This window comes from Apaloderma vittatum, unplaced genomic scaffold (genome assembly GCF_000703405.1).
Source record: "Apaloderma vittatum isolate BGI_N311 unplaced genomic scaffold, ASM70340v1 scaffold4717, whole genome shotgun sequence".
NCBI classification, from domain to species: Eukaryota; Metazoa; Chordata; class Aves; order Trogoniformes; family Trogonidae; genus Apaloderma; species Apaloderma vittatum.
The window spans coordinates 1-25,743 of record NW_009727688.1 but is presented as its reverse complement, the minus strand read 5'-3'; the positions used below and the strand labels follow the sequence as shown (position 1 = coordinate 25,743).

At 38.2% G+C, this 25,743-nt stretch overlaps 1 protein-coding gene across 1 annotated transcript; it reads left to right on the top strand.

The window, feature by feature from the left end:
* Nucleotides 1-344: 344 nt before the first annotated feature.
* On the top strand, nt 345-19,668 carry LOC104277183 (calmodulin-regulated spectrin-associated protein 2-like; the record flags this gene model as incomplete). The annotated part of the gene is made up of 5 exons (XM_009873750.1): nt 345-455; nt 3,911-4,072; nt 4,755-4,838; nt 16,199-16,340; nt 19,529-19,668. Coding segments are annotated over exons 1-5 (639 nt in total), but the record flags the coding sequence as incomplete, so codon positions are not given.
* Nucleotides 19,669-25,743: the final 6,075 nt, after the last annotated feature.

Sequence of the window (25,743 nt, the reverse complement as noted above, 5' to 3'; positions counted from 1 at the left end):
AGTGAATTGATCGAAAAGGAAAAGATTTTTTATTCTTAATTGGCGTAAACCAAACCTCTGTGTAACAGTTTTGTGATAAAACACAGTATTGTTTCCTTTGTTGTTCACTACCGCTGAGTTGAACTTGTTTTATTATATTTTTTAGAGATATTTCTCTAATGGTTTTGTATTCTACTCTGTAGTTTAATACGTTACTGAGTTGTTGGTTTTTTTCTCAGAAAAAATGACGGTTTTGGAAATCCTGTGTCCTTATTCAAATGTGCCTTGCTGCAGTTCTGGATGTGGGAGGTGTGCGACAGCAGGAAATCCTGCCTGGGATATTTTTTTTTGTGCTGCATGTCAGAATGCAGAATCTTGGAGGAAATAGCGGCACCACGAGCAGCTCCTGGGGAGTTCCTTCAGACATGGTATTACGGGCTTGTCGGGAGAAAAAAGACCTTTCAGAGCAGCTGTTCGTTTGTGCCCACCTCGAATGGTGTCTGTATTTCCTCCTCAGATAGGAAAAGTTACTTCCTTGTGCCGTAATTCAGTCATAAGTGTGGATCTGACTCGTAAAAATGACCTCTCCCTCTGCCTTTTTTTAGTTGCTCCTAAAATACGCTGTTGCGCGAGAGGTGTGCCAAAAACGGAACTTGATTTATTGTCAGAAGAACTTTTTTAAATTTTTTTTTTTTTTTTAGAGAACTTCAGCAGTTATGTGGATAAACCCTGTGGTTGGGACAGTAGGATGTTATTTTTGTAGTGCAGCTTTTCGTTTAGACTTTCTTGTTGAACGTAATCAGTTAAAAAATGTGAAAGAATGCATCTTGTCTGACTCTTTCCAGTAGACTTGGATGTGGAATTAATTCTCTCTCTCTTTCCGTACCTCCTCTAAAAAAACCCAAACGAAAAAAAATAACAAAACAATGATTTTAAGTATAAATCACCCTATGTGTTTATTTGATTGCCTGCAATTTTCTAGGGGGAAGAAATCCATAGATGTGATAGTTTTAAATATTTTTATTAGTAAAGTAGTTATCTATGAAATAAACTCTAATTTTCTTGCTAACTGGGAATAATAGCAATTTTGTAGTTTGTTTCTCAGGATAATAGTTGCAAGTTGACTCAGGTTTTTTATTGTTTACTTTTTTTTAAAAAAATCTCCTTTTGAATGCCCTGCCTGGATTATCAAGAAAATCATTTGGTATCGCTTCTGAGACTCTCAAGATGTTTTTATTTGATAGCTCTAAATATGCTTGTATTGGATAGCTTACATAAAATAAAGAGTTGTGACATGGATCTACTCACCATGGGTAAAAGTTTCTTCCACTTGGTTTTGATAGCACAGGGTGTTATCTAAGGGCATCCCCTTTGTTGTTCCCTCTGCTTAAGTGGTTTGCAGTTCAGTAATAATTTGCTAGAAACATTGAAAATGTGACTCAGCTAGCTGGTTGTAAATAATTTAATTTTCTTGATGTATTTATAGCATATTGAGTGTTTTGGCAGGTCGAACCACACTTCAGTGGCTTTCTCTCTCCATTGGCAGTCTACTGGATAGGGATGATGAAGCTTTACAGAGAAACTGATTGATGATCCAGCACGGGAGGAGAAGGCTCCTAAATTGCCTCCGGGAGAGTTGCTGGGGGTTGCTTTTCTTGGAGGCTGATCTCAGAGCACAGACACAGCAGCCAGTCGTGGAGCAACAGCTGGGGAAGAAAATTCTCCTTCCGAACCTGCTCAGAGCTTCCTCGGGTGTCAGACCTCAGCTGGAGGGCTGCATCCATGCCACAGGCGTGAAGGTGGCTCTTAGCACTCCTCTTAAAAAGAAAATTCAGCATTTTCTTATTCTTTCAACATCTTCATTGTCTGGGAAGGTCCTGGAAGCGGCACAGGGTTTTAGCCCAGGTGCCGTTCGGACTAGGCAACAGAGATACGGGAAGCAAAGCCCGTTAGAGCAATGACCCCTGGATGTCAGAGAAGGTCCGAGTCTTCCCTTTTTCCTTCCTGTTTTGCACTTGCTGAGCTGTCCTCCTGCAGTCTGAGCTGCAACCTCCTGCAGAGCTCCATGGGTTTGTAGGACTGACCAAGGCCCAGCCATCCCTCACAAGGTTTTGGGACTTTACTAGTAGTTCATGTGATGCTCCGTCTGAACTCCTCCTCTGCACTGCCTTGCTGGGCCAACAAGAAGTGAGTCTTTTCTATCTTAAAGACAGGATTGCCGTATTTTGCATTACTGTGGGTTCCTCAGCAGGCTGATCGTGGGCAGTATCGTTTGTCTTTTCATTCTTAAATACTTCGGGTGACAAGAATTCCAGTCCTCAGCTCTTCCCTCCATTCTCACCGAAGAGCTTGTATAGGTAGTTGTCCAGTAAAGGTCTGTCAGGGAATTCCTAAGGCAGGTGAGTATGGTGAAAAGAGTTGATCCCCACTAAGTCAGTCAGGGGAGACAGGAGTGAAGAGGCGCTCGTTTGTGCGAGGACCGTGCATGGAACGTGTGGCAGGCGCACAAGTCACACCCAGGCTCCAAAGACAGTAAGTCTGTCCCAGGAGGATTGCCTGGCAGGAGCAGTATTGTGAATATATGTGGTTAGTGGATAAATTTACTATAGTTTTCCTTCCCCCCTCCCCCCCCCAAATAAAGCAACTAAACTGCATTAAAAAATGGGTATGTGCTCCTGCTTGCTTCTAAAGGCCGGCATCATCACTTCCATCGGTGATACAAAGGTTAAGGGCATTCCAAAAGGCTGGGGCTGTTCATCTTTTTCCTGCTGGGAATTCTGGAGTAAATGATGTGCACGTACTAGCTTAACTGTAACAACGAGGTGCCGAATTGCTCTGTGACTCATGTTGTTCGTTGCTGTTGCCGTGGCTGTTGTAGCTACGTTGTGAGATGTTTGTATGAATTATTTTTTTTTAGAATTGAAGTGACGGCGTTAACAAGTGTTCAGGATCTTTCTTTGCATCATAAGCTGTGTTTGAAGGCAGTGCTTTAAAAAGTGCTGTCTTTAGAAATTGTTCTGGTTCCTGGGAAACGTTGCTTAATACTTAGAAAGCTGATGCTCTTCTTATCATGAAGCAGAAACAAATCTGTTTAGCTGTAGGCACTGCCTCTCCAAACCACCAGCAGTTGGATTATTCAGTCACAAGAATCTAACATAAAACCTGGTTGTCATCCTCTTTTTGCTTGTTTTTGGGAGGTTTTGTTTGATTGGTTTTAATTGCTACAAACTGCTGAATAGCCATTGTCTTTCAATACGTAACACTAGGAGAAAAGCACCTTCTCTTTTAAAAGAAGCTATATTTTAATTCTTGGTATAATGCTTATTTTAAACCTAGGTGTGCATCTGCTTAAAGCAATTAGTCTACTAGAAGAAAAATAGTTTGTCATATTTGGTTTTTATTTAAGATTATTGTAATTGCATCTTCTTCCTGGATTATGACTTTAGAAATAGATATGCTTCCACTTATTAATGCAGCATTTTCATGATGATGAAGGTTGTTTACCAGGCAGTCTCAGCTTCTATTTTCAGTACAAATAACATTGATCGGGCCAGGGCTTTTGTTTTCATTATGGTGACAAATTGGAAAGATCTCTTTAGCTCTGCCACAAGTGATACAATGTTTGAATCATTAAAATAGCTTGTTCTTTCATTTCCAGTTCTTTATTTTTGGTATTAATTTTGTTACAGAGGTCATAATTCGTAACAAGCATTTTTTTTTCTTAATGTCCCTGTGCTTTGTCTTGTGTTGTCCGATCTGTCGTGTGTGTTCATTTTGTCCTTCACTCGAAAACTGACAACCAAACAGAAAACTTGTAGCATTTACCCTTTTGGTCTTTGCATATATGCGTATGGCTACATTTGGAAACCATACGTCAGAAAGTGATCTTTTGCTTTGCATGCTAAGTAGGTATTGCTGCTTCTCTTTGTAGAGTGCTCACTTGGCCATGATCGATACCCTTATGATGGCATATACCGTAGAGATGGTCAGCGTGGAGAAGGTGATTGCGTGCACTCAGCAGTACTCCTCCTTCTTCCAAGCAACAGATCTACCTTATGACATCGAGGATGCTGTGATGTACTGGATAAACAAGGTACGGGTACTGGGAAAGCAAGCTGTGGTCTTCTTTGTAGTCTGTACCGTTCGATTAGAGACGCGTGGGTTGGGTTTGTAGGTAAGTAGGTAGGTATATCAGGACCACGTCTGACAGAAGGCTGTTCCTTCATCTGCTGTGTATGGAGAATAAAAAGCAAAGTTTGCAGAAATAAGTTAAACGTGTTATGTGAACCAAAAAAATGAGAGGTCTAAATAAAATACTACGATAAACATTTCATTTGACCTCTTAGCAGTCACTGTCACATTGAGATGCCATGACGGCTGCTCGAGGGTCTCTTCTTGGCTCTTTAAGTGTTTTTGGCTTACTGTGTCATTTACCATGACTTCAAACCAAGGTAATCTGTGTGCATTCGAACGCGTATTGCTTGAAGTGCTCTACCTTCACTGTAGAATCAAATTAAGTAACAGGAATGCGCTCTTAATCAAATGTGATCGAGCATAATAAGGGGCAGGTTAGTTTGTACAATGTAAAGCTAAAAGCCAGTAACCCCAGAGTGCGTCGGAAACTGATATTTGATTATGCTTCAGGGCTATAGTCTGAAATATTTGTCTAAATCTTTTCAGTGGACTTGACAGCGGTGATTTACAGACCTCTTGAAAACTTGACAATTTCTGTGACTTTTCTTAGAACCAACCACTGAATAAACTTTTGTCTCTAGGTAAATGAACACTTAAAAGACATAATGGAGCAGGAGCAAAAACTAAAAGAGCATCACAGTGCAGAATCTGCAGGAGGTCAAAAGGTAGGTGTAGGAGTTAAAATATTTTTAAGTAGGAATAAGCATTTATGTGGAAGCAAAAATGACATGCATATAGTATGTATGGGTAAATGGACATTTGCAGATATTGAACTTTTAACTGCTTGTAAAAGATTTTTAGTCATTTTCAGCCAACTTTTCAGTCATTTTGTTATTAGTTTTACCATTTCCATGAAAATATCCATTTAAATGTAACACAATTGCACTTTTTATTCCTAGTTGTCCTTTTTGACAAATAAATCTTTGGTTGCAGGGAAACGTCTCCTATGACAGTCCTAAGGAATTCACTAAGATTAAGGAATGCTTTTAAGTGAATTAAAGCCGTAGTCAGCTTTGATATCAAAGACCACCACATTCCTATTCATGATTTTTATGTTTTTTCCTTGTGAGTTGCATGCATCTCAAAAGAGAAATCTCTACATGTGGCATCATGGGAAGCATTGCTCTGGCTATGATCCAGAATACTGGTTGATTACAGGTTTTATTATATATACAATAAAACCAGATTATCTTTGATTCACTTCCCTAACAGGATTTTATTTTCCTTTTGTTTGCAGAGCTCAGTTAATTAAGTAGCACTGTAGACATCAAAATATAGAAGAATAGCATACAGTTCAAGAGGATATAAAATTGCTTCCTTCAGAGAGAGCTCATTTATCCTACTGTGATATAATTATTATTGAGGAATTAGTCGTCAGTTGCACTTGTAGGGTTTTTTTTAAATATAAGGAATGATGAAGGCTAATTAGTAAGTATATGACTGGACAAAAGAAAATGTGATTTGGTTTTTTTTTTTCTTTTTACAATTGTAGTGTGACCCTGGTGCATATATCATGATATGGAAAATTTAATCTGTGTTCAATAGTGATAATATTATAGAAATCTGGAGAATAGGATGTCCCTGACAAGTTAGTTTCTCAAATTTAGATAAAACAAGGTAAATGGGGTGGGAAGATAACATATACCCCTCTGTCCTCGAGTGATTTTTCATTTTCTTGAAAATAATAAATAGTAGGAAGTTTTTTTGTGGTTTTTAGGTCACTTTGGAAGATGAGAAGAATTTTTGAAATCCAAAGTGCATGAGAATCTTAGCATTGTAAACAAAGGTACATCAAAGAGAATATGATTAGGAGACCAGTGCCATAAAATTAGCTGCATTTTTACAAATTCACTAATGTTTATCTTCACTTACATTGTAGTTTGCACTTTATATTAGGAATAACGAGATATTTTTTTTTGCTTTTAATTTATCTTTTAATGCCAACATTTTGGCATCAACCATTGAAAAACTTGTATAGTCCAACTCTGATCCCACAAATAGACCCAGTAGAATAAAGCATTTACATAAAAAAAGATACATGCATTTGTGGAGTTTTTCGTACAAATTATGTGGCTGTCCCACAGTCAGAGACCTGTTCTCTTGGCCAATGTACAAATAACATTTGCAAAATAGCAAAATCCTGCTACAGTTGCCATATTTTGGAAAAATTTGTAATTAAGGCCTTCTATACACTGAATTTTTGATACTAGTATCTGAGGTACATGTTATTTGCATCAGTATGGGATTCAGCTGCATAAATTATATTATCAAGCAAGGTATTTCATGCTAGGAGGCTGTATTTGCATAGCTTTATTAGCTAAAATCTCAGCATGGGCAAAACTTCCAATTTGACACCTGAATGTCTCTTCTGACAGTAAATTTATGGTAGATAATGTTAAAAAAAAAAAAAAAGGCTATTAGAAAATTACCCATCCTTCACATTTATGTACATGAGTAAAGTGTGGGTAAAATTACCTAGGTGATATTTGTACCCAAATTATGAGTTAAGCTAGAATTAAAGTGATAGTGAATACAATGATAAAATGGAACCCACATCTAGAAAATAAGTCTAGAATATGAAATAGTCGGTCAACTCTCTGATGAAGCATTTAAGGATTCTGAATTCCTGAACTTCTTTGCTTGTGTGCAGGAAGACAGAAGCATCTTTTCAACTCATTCAGATTATTTAACTCCAGATTTTCTTTGAGAAACACTGGCCTATTCAACCGATGGCCCATTTACTACTCCAAAACCTCAGCCGTTTTTTTGGTGCACGCCCTGCAGTATTTCCCAAATTTCCACGTGCTTTTGCTGAAGCTAATGGTGATTGCACACGTGGAAACGTGTGAAATTACATGTTAAGCACCTGAACTATAACCTGTATTTCACAGTAAATGCTAGCTTCCAAAAAATAACTGTAATGCAGGTCCACCAGATGGATCGGTTGCATCAAATTGGTTCAGGTTTCTAACGGGAGATTTGGGATGGCTGAGCTGCCGTCCAACGAGATCTGGACAGGCTGGAGAGCTGGGCAAAGGGGAACCTCATGGAGTTCAACAGGGACAAGTGTAGAGTCCCCCATCTGGGGAGGAATAACACCAGCACCAGCACAGATTAGGGATGTCCTGCTGGAAAGCAACCCCATGGAGACAGACCTTGGAGTCCCAGTGGGCAGTGAGTTGTCCCTGGGACAGCACCGTGCCCTTGTGGCCAAGAGGGCCAGTGGGATCCTGGGGGGCATCAAGAAAAGTGTGTCCAGCAGGGCTAGGGAGGTTCTCCTGCCCCTCTGCTCTGCCCTGGGGAGACCACCCCTGGAATCCTGGGTCCAGTTTGGGGCTCCCCAGCTACAAGGGTGATCAGGAGACTGAACATCTCTGCTGTGAAGAGAGACTGAGAGACCTGGGGCTGTTCAGCCTTGAAAGGAGACGGCTGAGATGGGATTTATTAACATAGAGAAATATCTGAGGGGTGGGGGTCAAAGGGAAGGTGTCAATCTCTTTTTGGTGGTGCCCAGTAATAGGACAAGGAATAATGGTTTTACGCTAGAACATGGGAAGTTCCACCTCAACACGAGGAGAAACTTGTTGGCTGTGCGGGTGCCGGAGCCCTGGCCCAGGCTGCCCAGAGAGGCTGTGGAGTCTCCTGCTCTGGAGACTTTCCAACCCGCCTGGACGCGTTCCTGTGTGGCTGCCCTGGGTGACCCTACTCTGGCAGGGGTTGCACTGGGTGAGCTCTAGAGGTCCCTTCCAAACCCCAACATTCTGTGATTCTATGATTTCTGTTCAGTGATGACGTTGCTCCTGTCGGGCATCTCCTAGTGTGTTGTACTCCCCCATACCCAGGAGTTCAGCACTGATTGTCTCTCTCCATACTGCATCAGGCCATGTGTTTCGCTTTTTTCTGGCACAGAAGCAGTGACAGAGCCTGTTACTTTATGGCATTGATCCCAGCTCGTATCTCAGCAAAGCTGTGAAATATCTGTCACTAAATTTTAATACCATCTATATCTGAATACTAATTAGTGGTTGCGTGTTTGCCTCTTCTTCACGTTCTGCCTGGGTTTAGTTAATAGTATCAGTAGATTTTCTTAAATTAAAAAAAGGCAGGGAGGATTGAATTCTGCCTTTGTATTAACTAAAGCAATATTATGCCACCATTTTCCATTTTAATGGAAAAATTAAATTACACTTCTATATATTTATTAAGCATAGAATTATCTATGCTTCTAGCACAGTAACTTAATTCTCAGTATCCGAATTCAATTGTTTATTCTCTTTCTTTGATGTTTTTTTATTCCTAACTGCTGCTTCTGTTGATATTTTATAAGTTAGCATGAGGGGGAACTGAAATCTTTCACTGTGGACCTTTTCTGTCTTCCACCATCCTTTTCAGGCTGTTTTGTAATTTATTTTCTGTGTGTTACCAACACAGTTAGCAGTTTAAAGGCTGATAGTTCCATTCTAAAATTTAAGAGCCTTTTCAATCTCTCTTCTGCTCTCACTAAGCATCTTTGGATATTTAAGTTTCAGAGTTTACAAGGTGTGGCCAGGTTTTGAACGTAAACTAAATCTAAATTAAGGATTCTGCTGATTTAGAGAGATGGCCCAACAAGCCTGGGAAGAATAGTCATTGGGGGAATCTTTTCTTTAGTTTTAATTTCTAGCCAAGAAGCAGCAAAGTTATGTATGTAGCAGGTGAAACAAAGTTAATGAGTAGCTTTTTAAATTATTTTATCATTTCCTACTGTGACAAGTTGAGGAATTTATCAGTTGTGGAAAATTATTTCAACATAATCCTCAAGCCTGCCACGTTAATGCCTTTCTATCTCATTACGCGTCTGGTGAACCTTTTTGCAATAAGTAGTAAATCTCTACATTTCTAAAAATTGTAAGCATCATATACATGGATTAATAAATGGTACAACTGATGAGCTATACCCATTTTCTCTTTCTGGTGAGATAAAAACAGTATTAACAGATTATGAGATTGCTTTTGTTTTCCTTCACTTTCTTCTGCTGCTGTCTTGCTGCAGAAGATAAGAGAGGAAGGAATTTTGTATGATTTTTAGTTCCAGGTAGTCCTCCGTGGATCTCGATCAGCCGGTGATTTGTGGTAACCTCGTCTTTTTCTGGTAGAGTCCCTGCATCTTCTTTCGGAATTAGGATTTCAGGTTTTGCAGTGAACAGCTTTGGCTTTCAGGCTTCCATTGAATAATAAGTAGTGAATGCGTGGTTGCGCTGGTTAAACTACTGACTTTCAATGTGGTTGAAGCTTTTTTAAAAAAAAGTTACTTTTCCATCCGCTTTTGTGATTTTTGTCTCCATCAGTTTTACCAGATTTAAGGCAAGCCAGTGCAAATCCTGTGAAAGAAACAAATGTAGGAGTATTCATCTGAAGATCTGAATTCTTCAACTTTTTTCTAAAAACTAGTTTAAACAGTGCAACCTTCTGCGTGAAGGTAAAACACTAATGCCGTAGTTCCACTTGTGGTTTAATGTGTTATAAATCCACACTGCTAGCAAAAGCTAACCCGTTAAGAAGAAAGGTTTGCAGCAGGATCAGCTCCTTGATCCACTTAATGCAATTAATGCCCAGCTGCATGAACACCAACGGTGATGCGAGGAAGACAGTAGGAACAAGCATTAACAAAAGACCTGACTACCATTTTTTGGCACTGTAGGGTGAATTTATACTCACTTTAAATTTATGGTCGTGTTTAAAATGTTCTATTGGGGGAGATTAAACAGTCGTGTTGTAAAACTGTAAGGTGTCAACCTGAGGGGTTGTTTTGTTCTTTCGGTTCTTGTTTCACTTCGTGGTTGGTTGGTTTGGGTTTTTTGAAACATTGGGAGAAGTCAGCGAGGATTCTCTACTCAGTTTGTTTTATAGTGACCTATTTTTAGTAAGATCACGGTGAAAAAGTTTATTTCTGTTGATAAAAAGTGCCAGTTCAACAGCCGTTGAATTTCGCATTATATTGTCTAAGAGATTACAGATCTCTATTGTCTTACAGATCTCTATTTTCTTATAGATCTCTGTTTTCTTTCAGATCTCTATTTTCTTGAAGTGCCTTTACGAAGTGTATATTTATAAATCTTACAGCACATTTGAATTTAAACTTGATTATCCTCAGGCTTTCAGCCTCTTGAAGCATATTCGTAGTCGTGTCAACTGTAGGTTGAGCCAAGTGGACAAATAAAAATTCATACCGGATTGCTGGGTTTGAGTTCGGTTTGTCCTGTTACAGAGAGCTAGTCTTAGGAATTGAAACAAATATGTGCTTTTTTCCAAAGAGTAGTCCTCCAGCCTGTCATGACATAGGTACTGATGGGTTTTTTGAGTCCAAGTTTGGAATACGTTTTCACCTTGATAAATCAAAGAAGAATGTTCCGATCAGTTTTAAGTAGAATAATAGGCAGCCTCAGTCTGCTCTCCAGCCATTTTTCTAAATCCTTGCTTTATTATATGTTTTAGACTTCCTGGTTGCAGTTGAAAATTAAGATGATGTGTTTTCAAATTCGCGTAGTTTTCCATACATGGACTACGTTTCGGTGAGGTAAAAAGTGCTTTAGTTGGGTGTGACTGTAATGTCTAGAGCCACGCAGGAACATGCACCTCGTAGTTCATTTTGTCTAAGTGGCTTTGGGATTCTCCACTTCAACAGTCCATTTAAATGGGGGAAAATAATGTTGAGAATAGTCGTGTTACTAGTGCACGCCCTTTCATGTACAGTAGCTTTTCACATAAAAGTTTTGTTTCATTACAAAAGTTACTTCAAGGGTTTTGTAGAGGCGCAGGATTTTTAACAGCTGTATAGAATAAAAAGCTTCGTAACACGGGTTTTCCATGGTAGTTTTAAAACTATCATTTCCAGAAAATATCTCTCTTAGTTTAAAAAAGAAAAATCAATCTTTCCTGCACTTCAGTAATTGCTTCGAGATTTTTATTTATTTTTTTTTTATTTCTGCAATAGAGTGGTGAGATTGTTTGGGTACATTTATAATACAACTACACTATTTTAATTTCTTAGTGATAGAAGTATTATGCTCAATGAGTGTATAGAGGTAGAGAAAAATTCACCGAATTCTGTGTGCTTAGGGTTAAGCCTTGAGGTCAAATTTTATATTTGTACAACTTTTCCTTTCTAATTCGGTGTTGCATTTTTTGAATCACATATGAGTTTAGAATTTTATGTATCGATTCTGATCATTTCCTCTGCCAGTGGCGAGAACTCCATCTACATTTCAGGTCGTTGCACATCGAGCAGCTGACGCTAATGTGATTTGTCGTTGCAAAAATGTAACTGCCTGCCTCTCTTGTTGCTCTGAAAGCTGTCATGCAATTCTTTAAAAATATTGTTAAATGTTACAAACATAACTGTTTGGCTTGAAGTAACTTGGCTGCAATCCGTTGTACTGTGCTGGAGTGTGTTTATACCTTTTCTCCTTGCTTGAGCTTCCCTGCTTCCCCATGTGTGCTGCTGGAGTTCACTTTGATACTTGTGATATCGTGAATTCAAGTCTCAAGTGAATTCTTCAGTTGCATTGCATATGTAGGGTACGATTAGATGTGTGAAAGCATTAAAGAAAACTGCATTGATCTGACAATCTTAGCTGCTCATGTGGGAAAATTAGAATGTTGATCTACAAAGAGTGTGGACATATTTCTCCAGTGTTATTTCTGCTAATTAGTTCAGTACGCAGAGTTACAGTGCACTAACGCTTACCGTTAAATTACAATTCACTGTTACACAAAACTGAGAATGTTAAAGAAAAATGCTTTGTAAAAGTAATTTATGAAATCTGATAAATTGTTCCTTTTTTTTCCTTTTTTTTCTTTGCTTTTTTGCTTTTATTCTTTTTCCCAACTGCTTCCTCTGAAGTCTCCTACCAAATGGTTTTGGAAACTGGTTCCTGTAAGTTTGCCCAACTGCCTCACTTTGATCAAACAGCTTATTTTGGGAATGGCTTTGTCCATGTCATGCTGGTCTAATCATTCATTTCACTTGTCTCTACAAGATAACTTTGTGAGAGCTTGCTCTGCAAACATGTGTGTAATACGGAAGCTTATTTTGCAAGGTAATCTGTGCAAAATAAATGTAAGATATGATGCTGGAAGACATTACTTTTGAAGCAGTCAAGTTCTCTACGGGTTTGTATAAAGTGGTGTTACCTGTTATTGACTAATGTCAAATGATTAGGTTTTATGCAAATTACTTTTTCATAAGCTTTCAACAAACATGTGCTATACGATACTGACTCTCTTTTCAAGAGAGAGTTGCAGACATTGGGTTTGATTGTTGATGCTACATGGAATCTGAAATGTTCTGGTTTATTTTAGCAAGATGCAGTCATTACACCGTTCATCCAGGATTCCCTAGTTTTTCAGCTGATTTAAGACTGCTGTTAATCTCTCCCCACACAAAGTGAGACTGTAATTTCACTAAAAGCAATAGAAAGCAACTGTTCGGGTCTGCAACAATAATGAAGTTTGTTTCCTCCCTGTTGTGTCACCTTGGGATTATCATTAGTTTCCTCAATCATATAGTAATTCACCCCCAAAATGCATTCAGATTGTTTATTCTGCGATAGGTTTGGCTGGGAATAAAACAGTGAGCTCTTTAGCTGTATGCAGAATTGCATGCTCCTGGTCTGAATTCCAAAGAACTAATTCTGCTCTATCTTTGATCTAAGGATTGCCAAACAACTGCCCTAGCAGTCCCTCAGATATATCTTGGCATAAGTAGTAAAAGATTGCCCATACATTGCCAAGAGCAATAAAAATGACAGTTATATGTAGGCAACCACAGAAGTTATTTGGTGTCTGGAAAACAAGTTTAAAAGTACTGTCTTAGCAGACAAATCAGTATTCAAATCTGTAACGGTTTATGCTATACAGGGAATTTCTCTATAATGCTGTCAGTTACAGCTGTGACACACAGAAATGCACTGATCTTCACTGAATCCTGTTTTGAAATTGAGATAGCGTAATTAAATGAAGGGAATAACACACACAAAAAAAAAGGGTGTTGGTGATCAGAAATTTCGGCACCTTTTTTGTCTCTTTTTCTACAAAATAAGGTGGCTACTTCAAAGCAGCTTCAAAATATGTTTTGGTTCTGGTTTATGCCTAAGGTGTTAGTTTACTAATGACTCTCTTCCATAGCATGAAAATGATATTCAAGGAATCCTGTTGAAAAGCCAACTCCAGTTTGCCTGGCAGTTGTCCATAAACAACTCGAATGAGTGGTATTTATGTTACTTTGAGCTTGTTGGTTTAGTAGAGATACACCTCAAAGTGGAGCGTGCAGTAGGAAGGCAGAGGCTCCGGCTGCTCTCACCAGTGTTCTCATCTCTTTACTGTACATAAAGCAGGTGTTTCAGAGCGAGGTGAATGTTGCTGCGCATACAGGAGAAATGTACTCTGGAAAGTAAATTTATATCTGCTGTAGGGTAAATGCAGACGAGCATTCATTCTTATGAATAGCTTAGAATGCCCATGAGCACTTAGAGTACCCGGTGTGCTGCTGGTTCATCTTCACCTGACCTTGTTTATGTGCAAGTGTCTCGACTATACCGAGACTCTTTTAAGTGGAATAAGCTCAAAGACACTAAATCAGGCTGGTTTAGGATCTCAGAGACAAGCTGCCTGTATTAGCATTTATGTTTAAATTAGCACTGGAGCTCTGTAATAAATGTAGAAGTTCATCTTTCGCATTATTCTATCCATATTTAGTAGCAAACATTGCAGCCGATGAGAAGATTTTCTTCACATGGAAGTTTATTAAAAATGCAGTGCAATTACCAGCGTCTTTTATTTTTCAGTATAATTTCTTTTATCTTTTCAACTAACATGAAACACGATGCCTGTCATACCCTAATGAACCTAGCGTATCAGGTTATGTAAGTTTATTTTTCCTGAAGTAACGTGCCTGGCATACTCTCTATAATGAATTAAGTCTTCTTTCTAGGCCACTTTAATGATATGACACAGTTTCCAGCATCTGCAGGCACTGTTCGTAAGGCCAGTAACGGCATCATTAAAGTGACAGAAGACTTTTTCACAGGATTTACTTTCCAAGACCACTGCATTATTAGTTGCAAGTATTTTTGAACGTTCTATTAAAAAGATACTATTTAAAAGAAGATATAAATTACACAGGTCTTGTTGGACCATCATGTTAGATTCTCTCTGTGTCCTGTATATTTTATCATGATTTTATAATAAAATTGTAATATTTCATAGACTTAATTTCATTTGGAGGAGGAAATGCACGGACATGCGAACATGGTGTTTGAAACTTAACAGTATTTTCGTGATAGTGGGTCACTGGATTGCCACAGAGTGAAGAAGAAAAAACTTTCACTGCAGGAATAATTGGCCTGTTTCCTTAGAAATAGTATGGAGTGTTACTAACATGGGGAAAAGAATATTAATAATGCATGAAACACTAACATAATTTTGTTCGGTCTTAGTGAGTATTCCCCATAGCATGCAAAAATGGCATTTTTGTTTTTACGTGGCGTATCTGACACACAAATACCAGTACATTTCAAGGATCAAATACGCTAACTTTACGAGGTTTTGTTGGTGTTTTTGTTTTTGTTTTTTTTTAATATTAATTGGTTGCAGTACAAATCCTCTGGGCCAAATACCAACCGTTTATTTTTCTAGAAGTGATGTGTTTGCTGTTGCCAGATTAGACCTGGGCCAGTTAAAGGACACTGACGTTCACTAAAGCTAATCCCATGTGATCCTTGACAGAAATCCAGGGACAGTAAGTATAGCCCTCAGGGTTAGTCTGTGGTTCCGCAGACTTTCGCCAGCACAGCCAGCTTCAACAATTCCCACCCCACCCATCAAACCTCCAGCCCTGCCGCCTCGTTCCCTGCAGAAACAAAGGAGAGAGATTGTAGCTGGATCAATGGTTTTACCATGCAGGCACTTTAGGAATTGCTCCAACACGGCCAAAAAGGTGGGGAGCAGGAGGTAGTAGCTGTCAGCTTCAGCTTTGCTGGGGCGAGTAACATCCAGGAAGATTGCTCATTTGAGTTTAGTGTTATGGATGAGTGAAAATAGTGTAAAATCAACTCAGAAACGCTCTTGAAGTCGTAGGTAGTTCTGTGGCATGAATAGGAAACTCATCCTTCCATCCTGTTGTAAAAATAAGTAAATAATACTAACAAATTTATATCACTTTCTTCCACCTCTGTCTGCTTTCCCAGGAAGAAGTGAAAAGGAACTAAGGACGATGAATACTTTTTTTTTTTTTTAAGTAAGACCTCTTAATAATGATGAATACGCTTTTTGGTTTTTTTAAGTAAGATCTCTCTCCCCCCACAAAAATATTGCAGATAATTTTTAACCTGGTATTTTGAACTAATGATCTTCTTATACACTGATTTTTTTTTTTTCCAAATGTTTCCTTTTAAAACTGGGCTGCTGCATGGTCATGAAACTTGACCATTAATGCTTCTGTGTGTTTATGACTGCTTGTGGTGACACATGGAAGTAGTAAAACCAGAGTTACTCAAACGCAGATTTCTCTGTTTCTGAATTTGCCATTAAGTCAGTCGTATGGATGAGATTTTGGGCAAGATTCTTAGGTCTGCTAACTTCACAGAGTCATTTGACTTGCCAGTAAACCCAACTTACCCCAGCTAAGGGTTAGTATCATTGTGCCTACAGATAAATCATTCTGACTGTATAGCAGCAATGAGTGTTGAACATGAGTGCGAGTAGATGATGTTTAGTTCAGCGTGCTATACAGAGATCATAAAAATTTGGTACTTTTGAAAGAAATATTGGGAGAAATTTGAAAGAAATACGCTCAATTGTAGCGTTATCATTCATAGGTGTTATTAATGCCATTCAGAGAGGCCCATACCATGAATAGTTTTAAGAAAAATTCAGCTATTTATTGAATACTGCTTTTTCACTAACAGGGTGTAAAACCTGTGGTATGAATCTGTTTCATCTGTTGCAGAGCTTTTGTCTCTCTGAATTTCTTCATTCTATATTGTAGGCTCGCTACAGGAAGGAGCAAACGTTGCTTAAACAGCTGCCCTGCATTCCTCTGGTGGAGAACCTGCTGAAAGATGGTACAGATGGTTGTGCTCTAGCAGCCCTGATCCACTTCTACTGCCCAGATATCATAAAACTGGAGGGTAGGTGTAACGTGTCTAAGCTTGTAAACATACGTCCATAGGAGTTTAAATGTCTGTGCTTGATAACTATGTGGAGGAAGATGCTTAAGAGGCGTAATTTGAGTGTGGTGGGTTTAGCATTAACTTTACGCCTATTTATTTTTGCATCTAAATAATAGGAGCCAAGGTGTCCTTCCACATTGTGCTTGTTTTTATGTTACCGTGCTAATGTCAACATGCTAAGATAGATTCTTACAGATCTGACTGTGGCGATGGATTTGCCTTTGTGCTGTGAAACTTCAAACCATCTGGAAAACTCTTCTTGAAGCTGCCCAAGTGCCTTCTTGTGAACCTGGGTGATTATAGATACGAAACATGGAGGAGGTTAGCGTTAGTCAAGCTCTGCATAGCTGCATTGCGTGCCAAATGGTTGCTCTGTATTTTGGGCTTTTGGTTCACATGATAATTGCCTAGGTCATTTGTAGAATAAACAAAAATATATAATCTGGAATGCATTGTGACACGCTGTTCTGAGACAATGAGCAGATTCATCGTGTTCTTTTGCTCAGCAGCCTGCTTAAAGTCGTATCTTCTTCTTGGCAGCCAAGAGCCTCACGTAGTTGTAAAATGTCTTGGCAGCAAACACCCATCATTTTCTGCCTGTGTTCTGTCTGTGATACCTTTGATGTCGTGGGAACACTGAGACAGAAGCATCCTGAGAAATCCAGGAATATGAACAAGGTATAAAGCTTGCTCAGAACTGAAATCTGGAATACATACACCCAACCACTTTATAGGGAGCTCCCGGCACAGTGGGTGTTGGAGATGAAAGACGCCGAGATGTGTGCATTCACGATTCGGCTTCGGCTTGTGAACTTTGAAAAATGCAACTTTCAATTTACATAAGTGTTGCAGCAGCCAAATACGTACTATTTTATGTGATTAGGGAAGAATTGAAGCTCGAGTGGTGTCAAATGGGAGTTAACACCTGGTTCCTTCTTGCTCTTTTAGCCTGAAAATACGGACAGTCTGAAAGATCTTGTGTACCTTGCGTGACCACACATATACTTACCAGTAGATTCCTCCAGCATCTAGCTTTAAACAAGACAAGGCACATGTCATCTTTGGAGCTTTAGTTCTAATGGTCTTGTTAGGTATCCTGACATCATTTTTCCTAAAAATGCATAAATGTACGTGTCATTGTCCTCGAAGTAACTTCAGAGGTGCTCTGAAGAAACTAGAAGCAATTTAGAAAGACTTTGCCCATCATTCCTCTATTTAAATCATAGACTTTTTGATGCATGTCAAATTTCACTGAGATTTTGGTTCTGTATTGGAATTGAGGAAGGCAGGTAACAAAAATGCATATGCAAAAATGCTTAAAAAAGCATTAATAAAAGAGAAGAAAAATAAGATAAAGTTCTCTGTAGTCTGAAATACGTGTTTTTTCTCATTAAGCCTTTATTTAACTTTCAAATCTAGGCTTCCTTCAAGGAATACAGGACTAGAAAGGACTCCCTATGTCAGTGAGTGAAGAAATTGGCTCTTGTATGAAATTATAGAACACCTTTCATGAATTTATCATAGTCTATTTTAAAACTGTCTAGCTCTTTAAGATCTCTACTCTTACCCACTGTTTCAGAGCTCTGCTTTTTACGTGGTTCTAAATCTTATTCTTGTTTTCTGCCTAAACGTGCTTGTGACCTGTCCGTGTGCCTTTGTTCTTTCAGCAGTGCCCTTTGGCTGGAGTAGCTTCTCTTAATCTGGTATCTTCCTTTGTGATAGGTTCCCTTTCTCTTGTTTTGCCCAGACTACAGAACCAAACCTTTCCAGTCTCCTCTTCTGAAGTGCATTCCCATTCTCGTTATTGTCCTCAATAGTCTTCCTCAGCAACTCATCCAGTTTTGGTTCATCTTTCTTTCGCTAGTGGTAGTCGGAATTGTTCACAGAAATCCAGACAGGCATCTTGTTACTTTTTTGTACAGCATTTCTCCATCGCTACTGAAAATAAATTTTCTGATGTATTTTAGCATCCTGTTTGCTTTTTTCTCATAGCTGCATGATGCTAAAAGTTCGTAAACATCTTTCTGTTGGCTAATACATGATACCTTCCTATTCTCTATTACTTTCAACCAGTGAATCACATTACAATTTTATTTAGATTCTAATGCCTCGCTTTGCATTTTGCATTGCTAAATTTAATCTCAGTTTGGTCAGTTCAGTCAAACATTGTTTTCATTGATCATCATTTGTGATGTTGGGATGATGGAACATGTCTGACTTATTCAGGATGGGAATCCTTATCCTGCCAGCATCAAAGTAGATTCCTTATCTGAAGAAATCTTATACCTTAAACAATTTAAAACTTATGTGGAGCTCTGTCATGCGCTGTTGCTTTAGGAATAAAATCTGACACCATGTTCCACAAGTATATTTCATTTTCTTTTAGTCCATCCTTTTTACAAGAACTGTCATTTTTCTAGGAAGTTTATTATTGCAACCTAATTTTCCAAGCAGCAGTTCCGAGAAAAGAACAGGAGTTAGCTGGGCATAAATAGTACTCAGAGCACACTGTAGAACTACACACATCTGCTCACCGCTTCCCCTTCTTAGTCTTTAAGTAGTTCCAAACAGAGAGTGATAATTCATCTATCTTCAGATCCTTGTAAAATTTCGTATCAAACATCTAAATCCACAAAACCAAATACGACTACTCTGGTGCTGGGTTTAGGGGGAAGGTTCAGGTTTAATAGCATTAAAATGTACTCTCAGGTCCCTGTGCAGAGCTGGTGAACTAGTAGGTGTGGAGAGCTTTGTGGAAAAGGCAAACATTCCCTGCTGCCACTGCTGTACAGAAAATCTCATTGAAAAAAATGTGTGGTTAAGTATGTTTTTTCATTATATGGAAATAGCAGGAGTTAAAGCGCAGCTTCCATTTTCACAAGAGGCAAAGCACGAAAAGATAAATTTGTCAACAGTGGAAAAATGAAATGAATGTTTAGAAAAATGTCTAAAGATGTAAAACTGCCAAGTTAAAACGCAGAGTTGTCTTTTATTAAGTTTCTGAAATAGAAAAATAAAATCCTCCTTAAAAAAATTTAAAAAATAAAGTCTGAATTTATCCAGAAAACGCTCCTCAAATCTTGCAAAAATCACATTTTGCACATATGCAACTGTGTCTAATATTTGTTTTTATTCTTCCTTTTTAGACATTTGTTTGAAAGAGACAATGTCTTTGGCTGACAGTCTGTATAATCTACAATTGATTCAAGAATTTTGTCAGGAATACCTTAACCAGTGTTGCCATTTCAGTCTTGAGGATATGCTCTATGCAGCTTCTTCAATAAAGGTAAAAAATAAAAATAAAAAATAGAAACGCAAGCAGCATCCACAGGACTGTTTTGCTAATGATATATTTAGTCTTTTTGGTCTGCTGCTAGATGAATAAAAAAAACATGTTGCATCTCTCTGTGAAATAGCATGCAACACGCAAATTTCAGCAGTAAAACCACCTGCTCTTGGCACTTACGTCATTCCAGTAATTTCAGAGTATTTTTTTAAAAAACATTTGTGAATGTATTTATAAAAGCTTTGGTTTTCTGCAAAACTGTTTCATGCTTTATCTTCTTATTAACTAATTGTTAGTTAAAACATGTAATCTGTGATATCTCTGTTAAAATAATAGCGAGCTGCGTTAGTTTAAATTTATTAAGGCTTCCACAAAAGGACAAAATATTGAGGTTTTGGAAGTATTACTCACCCTTCTTACTCGTTTATGTGTACACAATAATTTTGTGGGTTTTAACCTTAAAGCTTTTTCTCTTGTAAAAGCCTACAGTTCTGAGTTAATTTCCTTGAAAAAATCTAATGTTTTTATGCTGGAACACAATTCCAACACATACATTTCTTTGATCAATTAAACATTTTTAGTCGTTCTGAGATTTTGTTCATTGAGAAGGAGGAAAAAATGTTTTTCTTATTCTATTATTTTTTAAGTCTGTGTGGAAAAACAAGGAGTAATTGGATTATTTCTTGCCTAATTGTAGCTTCAATTTTCATTTTTGTGTTTCTCCAAGACTGTCTTCTACATAAACCACTCTTGGTTTGCTTACGATTCTTGTTGGCCTGCCTTTAGGGAATGAAATACGATTTTTATGGAGTCAGCATATCCATTTGCAGATGGGATGTAATTGGTTTCTAAATATCTGGGTCATTTCACTGCTTTTCTGATCTTCAGAGCGATCCCACAAGCTGAATCACAGAGGCCGGAGCTTGAATACAGCTTTGTTGTCTCCTGTAGGGTTGAACCCAATCCCTTTTCAAATAAGTAATGAGCTGCCAGGGTGAGGAAGGGCAGCAAGACTTTAAGTCTAGACTACTTAGCTGGTTTATTTTGTGTAGGCAAAGTTGTGTAGTGACTGCCTGCAATCAGCTTTTGGTGTTTTTTTTTAATTTTAGGCAGAAAAAGCTTGGGAAGAGACTGCTGCATTGCAATCTCTCCTGTCCATAGTTTCCCAACACATGGTTCTACAATCATACTCGGGGATCTTGACTGTGTTTTCATTGTTTCTTCCAGCTCACAGATACATGGAATAAACGGAATTTGTTATTCTTCAATTTAATTTCTCACAGCAATACCTTATTTTTTTTTTAACATAGTCTGAATTATTTCTCAAGCTAGGATGCACCTTGAAGCTTCAATTTTTAAAAAGTGACTATATTAAATATTTTGTCACTATCCCAATGTCTCAGGCTTCACACTTTTAAAACGCTACAGTCTCGGTATTTTCGCTGTTTCCAAAACCTGTTTTGAGAGGGGATTTAGAGTTCTTTCAAAGATTTAGAGTATTTCTAGAACTGAGAAAGCCCTATTGTGATCATGTTTTTACAAGTTGCTGTGGTGTGGATACTTATTTAGATGTAAATGCTACAAAGCAAGACTGCCAAGTTTTTCTTCTAAAACTTGGCACAGAAACTTTGGCTAGTGATATAAACTCTGATTTTCCAGTGTTAAGAATTAATTTGCTCTCAAAATAAATTCACAGTTAAATGAGATCTTTTGTGCATCTGTTGAAAGTTCTAATAAATGTACATATTCTCAAAAAAATTCTACTGTAATTTTGAAAAAAAAACTATTGTAAATGGGTATTTTAAATATAGCACATTGAATTAAACTGGTTAACAGAAGTCACCTTTATTTCACCTTGATATTTCACCTTGGTCAAGGTGACTGGGCCTGCTTTTGGCTCTCCCATCAAAATGCACAGAAGCAAAGTCGGATTAATTGCAAACTTCGCTGAACAGGCATCCCCGGTCTTGGATAGAGGCGCTTGGATTTTGCAGCAGATGAAACTGTTGGCTTAGTTCTGTTTTAGCACAGAGGAGAAATAGGCTTTGTCTGGATTTCTAGACAGCTTTAATGCGTCGTAACCAAATGAAGCAGAAAGTAAGTTTTGTTGCTCCGCGCTTGCCCATTTCTCCTCCTCTAAGAAAAAAACATTAGTGAAGGTCTGCATAAGGTGTTTACTAAGGCAGAGCTACTGATGTTAAAGAAAAAATATTTGAATACATTCCATGGATGCTTGAGGCACCACCAAGGGATGATCCTGGTTGCTGGTTGTTTTCCTTTGAGACAGGCAAGCACAAGTAGAGAGAGATTACATTAAAAAAAAAAATCACAATATTTTCTGAGTCTTCTCTGCATATTTAGCAGGCGGGAAGAATAGAAAACTTTGGATCTCTCTTTAGTTGTGCAGATTGCTTTTTTTGCCGTGATCCTCTCTCCTCCCTTCTCCTATAAGCAGTTTTATCCTGAGACTTTTTTTTAAAAAAAAAACACCAAAACTATCTTGTCCTTCACCGGTATCTGGGAAAGAGCTGTTTTATTATGTCTTGACTTGCTGTGCTTATCCAAAGAACGAGTTTGTAGAAATAGAAGAAGTTGCATGAAGTGCTGCTGCGGGAAGCATGAACCACCCTGCAGATCAAGATTTTTGTTGCTTTGGCCCAACAGTGGATTTGCACCGCAGTGCGATAGGCAGTACACAGCAGCTGGGGCTGGAATAAAGGACCTGTGGAATGTGTGATTCCTGAAAGGACCTTGTGAGGGACATGCGTAGTCCATAAAGAGGAAGAAAAAACATTCATCGCACTTACTCCTTTTGCCCCGCGAGGTACACGTTGAAAGTATTTCTAAAAAAGACAAAACATCTCTTATATTGTCAATACTTCTAGGTGATTCTCTGCCAGTTTATTCTAGTAGGACCGTAGACTTCAGACCTAACAAGTCGTTTATGAGGTTAACTGCCCGTGAGGGCACTGACAGACAGCTTGAGTCATTCTGTGTTTGAAAGCTCACGCAGGGACTTAGCCTCATTATCTGAGAAAACCTGAGCAGTAATGGCTGTCCCTTGTCTGTGAAGGGTGTTCCTCTGCCCTGAATATGGGCCAGATGCTAAACTGTGCAGAGTCACAACTACGCAGTGGAAATCAGGACCTTGGGTTTGTTTTGCACTTTGTTAGTAACCGGAGCAGACAAAACATTTGCACTGTCAAAGGCTGGGCAGGATGGAGAGGTTCTTCCAGAACTTCTTTTTTTCCCCCCTGTTGCCGAGTTGAACAGAATATATCTAAAGGATTGCTTTATACTAAAAATATTTATTGCACTTGAATAGTTTTGAATTCTTGCACTTTCTGCTGTAACGTTGATGGTGACTTTGCAAACAGCTATAAGCAGAAGGTGGTACCGATGCTGTGCCCTCCAAAATGTGAAAAACAGTGTTTAAATACATCGCATGGATAAATCCTAGAAATTAAGGGCTATATGACGTTCTGTCCAATCTCAGTGAAAAAACCAGCTGCCGATGAGGTGGCTAACCCCAGCCTGAGTTTGAACTGACATCCCCCTGAGTGTGCCTACAGATTCCTTAAGGACTGTGGAGACCCACTGGCTCCCGTTGGGTGCCTTATGGTGAGAGTCAGACCCGGGATTTGGTTCCCATCTGCTCGATTGAAAAAAGGATTTGGGAATGAAAAGCAAGATTCAACCAGGGAATGAAAACCAAGATTCAACCAGGGAATCTTGAGGATCTCCCTTCTGAGAGAGACCAAACATTCCTGACTCATTATTTAAAGGTTTGCTTTCAGTGAGGTCAATTGGCCAGTTTTCCCTCTTCTTTGTTCTGGTCTGAAACAAGGCACCCAGGAGCCACTTAGATGGCGCTGGGACTGGTTAACCTGTGGCAGGAGATGGGATGAACTGGTAGCGCGTGGATCACGCACACAGCTATAATTCAGCCTTCTCCAGAGAGTTTGAAACACCCCTGTTTTCTTCAGTCTTGACACATCTGTGATTTATATGGATTTTTTATGTGTTTAATAATGGATTTGCATTTGAGGTAGCTTCCCTGGCTTACTGAACAGAGATTTTGGTGCGCATCGTGCCATGAATTTTACAGTGTGGGGTATTTTTTTTTTTGTAGATTTTGAGAAAATTCCTAAAAGTGTAATCTATGGCTGCTTCTGTATATAGGTTAAATGGATTTAAGCCTGATGACACAAATAATTTGTATGTAAAACCTTGTAGTTATTCTATAAATATGCAGACCTAAACCCTATCAATATTAGAAAGATATCTTATATCCTTTATACGAAGGATGTAAAATACTAGATATATAGAGATATATATACTATGTCTATACTAGGATATGTATTATATGAAGGATATAAAATACTATATATAGAGAGAGATATATAGATATATATACTAGGATCTATATTGTATGAAGGATATAAAATACAAGAAAGCTTTGAGGAACTTGGTCTGGTGTAAGTGTCCCTGCCCATGGTCAGGAGTTGGAACCAAATGATCTTTAAAGTCCGTTCCAACCCAAACTGTTTTGTGATTCTACAATAATTTATTCAAGTGGCAAGATTGGACGACTATTTCCATTAACTAATTTGGTATAAAAATTAGCCGTGATTTTAAAATTGACATGGAGGAAAAGAAATATTAAAATAATTTACCTCTTTTGTATAAAATTTTATAAAACAAGCTCGCTTATATCTGCCTCTGATACAGAAGCAAATAATGGCTTTAGGTTTCATGCTCAAAATATGGCACCTTTTTTCTTTCCCCAAAGCTAATATTCCAAAATCTGTTAAACAAAAGGACTTCTATTGTGATGCAATAGACAGAATGTAACCAGGAGTCCAGCTGACTACTTACGACTAATGAACAATCTGCAAATATCAGGCTGAAGCAAATGAAATCTGAATGCTTAGCAAATAAAAGCATCTGTGAAGCTGCAAGGGTGCCATCTGCTGTTCAGTGCGTTTGAGCCAGGCTCGACTGCTTGAAGCTTAGGGGTTTTTTTAGTACTGTTAAATTACCGTTATGGAATGTTTTTTGCTTTTAAGTGCATGGGATACCCATGTGATGAGAACTTTTGTCAGCATAATCAATGCAAAATCTGTGAAAAGAATATCTCTGCTCTTGCCAGGCCTGGGTGGCAGGATTACTACAGACTTAGTTTTTTCCAAAAAATTAAGTTCCTGGTCATCAATCTTCCCCTTGGATCGTTATTATTACCATCCCTTTGTGTCTGAAAGTAACTTGGGTGAAAATGCAGTTTTCATCGTGATGTTTCACTGCCAGACATCTGAATAGCCTCGGTTCTGAGCAGGCTGGGCAGCCAACAGTTTTGGTTTTACTTCAGTAAATTCTGCTTTGGTGATTTTGCAAAAACAAGCTGTTTTGCATAGAAGGTATTCTCAGAAGGATTATCTGTTGTCGGACATAAAGTAGTCACTGTATTAAATGCAGTGTTTCAACAAACATAAGTAATGCAGTGTTGAATTACAAAAAAAATTCAGATTAGGACAAAGCTATAATTAGAACTTTTGTAGTAAAAAAATCAAGATAAAAATATAAACTTTGAGGAGAAATGGGAGGGAGAATAATATTAAGAGAAAAAATAATATTCAGAAATTGTATTGAAAAATTGTATTTTGTCTGAGAATTGCATCTGATTTTTTTTTAAATCTGTATTGTTTTGCCATGAAATCAGTGTGCGATACCAAAATGATATGTTTCACGTTTTCTTTGAATGGAGAAGATTTTGCTCTGAACTTACCCTCATTCAGTTTGATTGTGCTGAATAATCGGAGACGGGGTTTTTCCTCTTCTGTTTATAGCTTTTATGTAATAACTGTGGCAACATCTGTCTGATCTATTCACCGAATACTGAAGCGTATCAGCAGCTTTTGGTCTAAGAGTATCCCTTTGCTGGAGTAAAGGCTCAGCTACGTGAGAAATATTCAGGAAAAATAAATCTGAATCAAAACTGTCAAGTAGATATTGAAAGAGATGGTTTTGAATTTCCTGCTACAGAATTGAGGTTATTTATTATATTTATTACTGTTT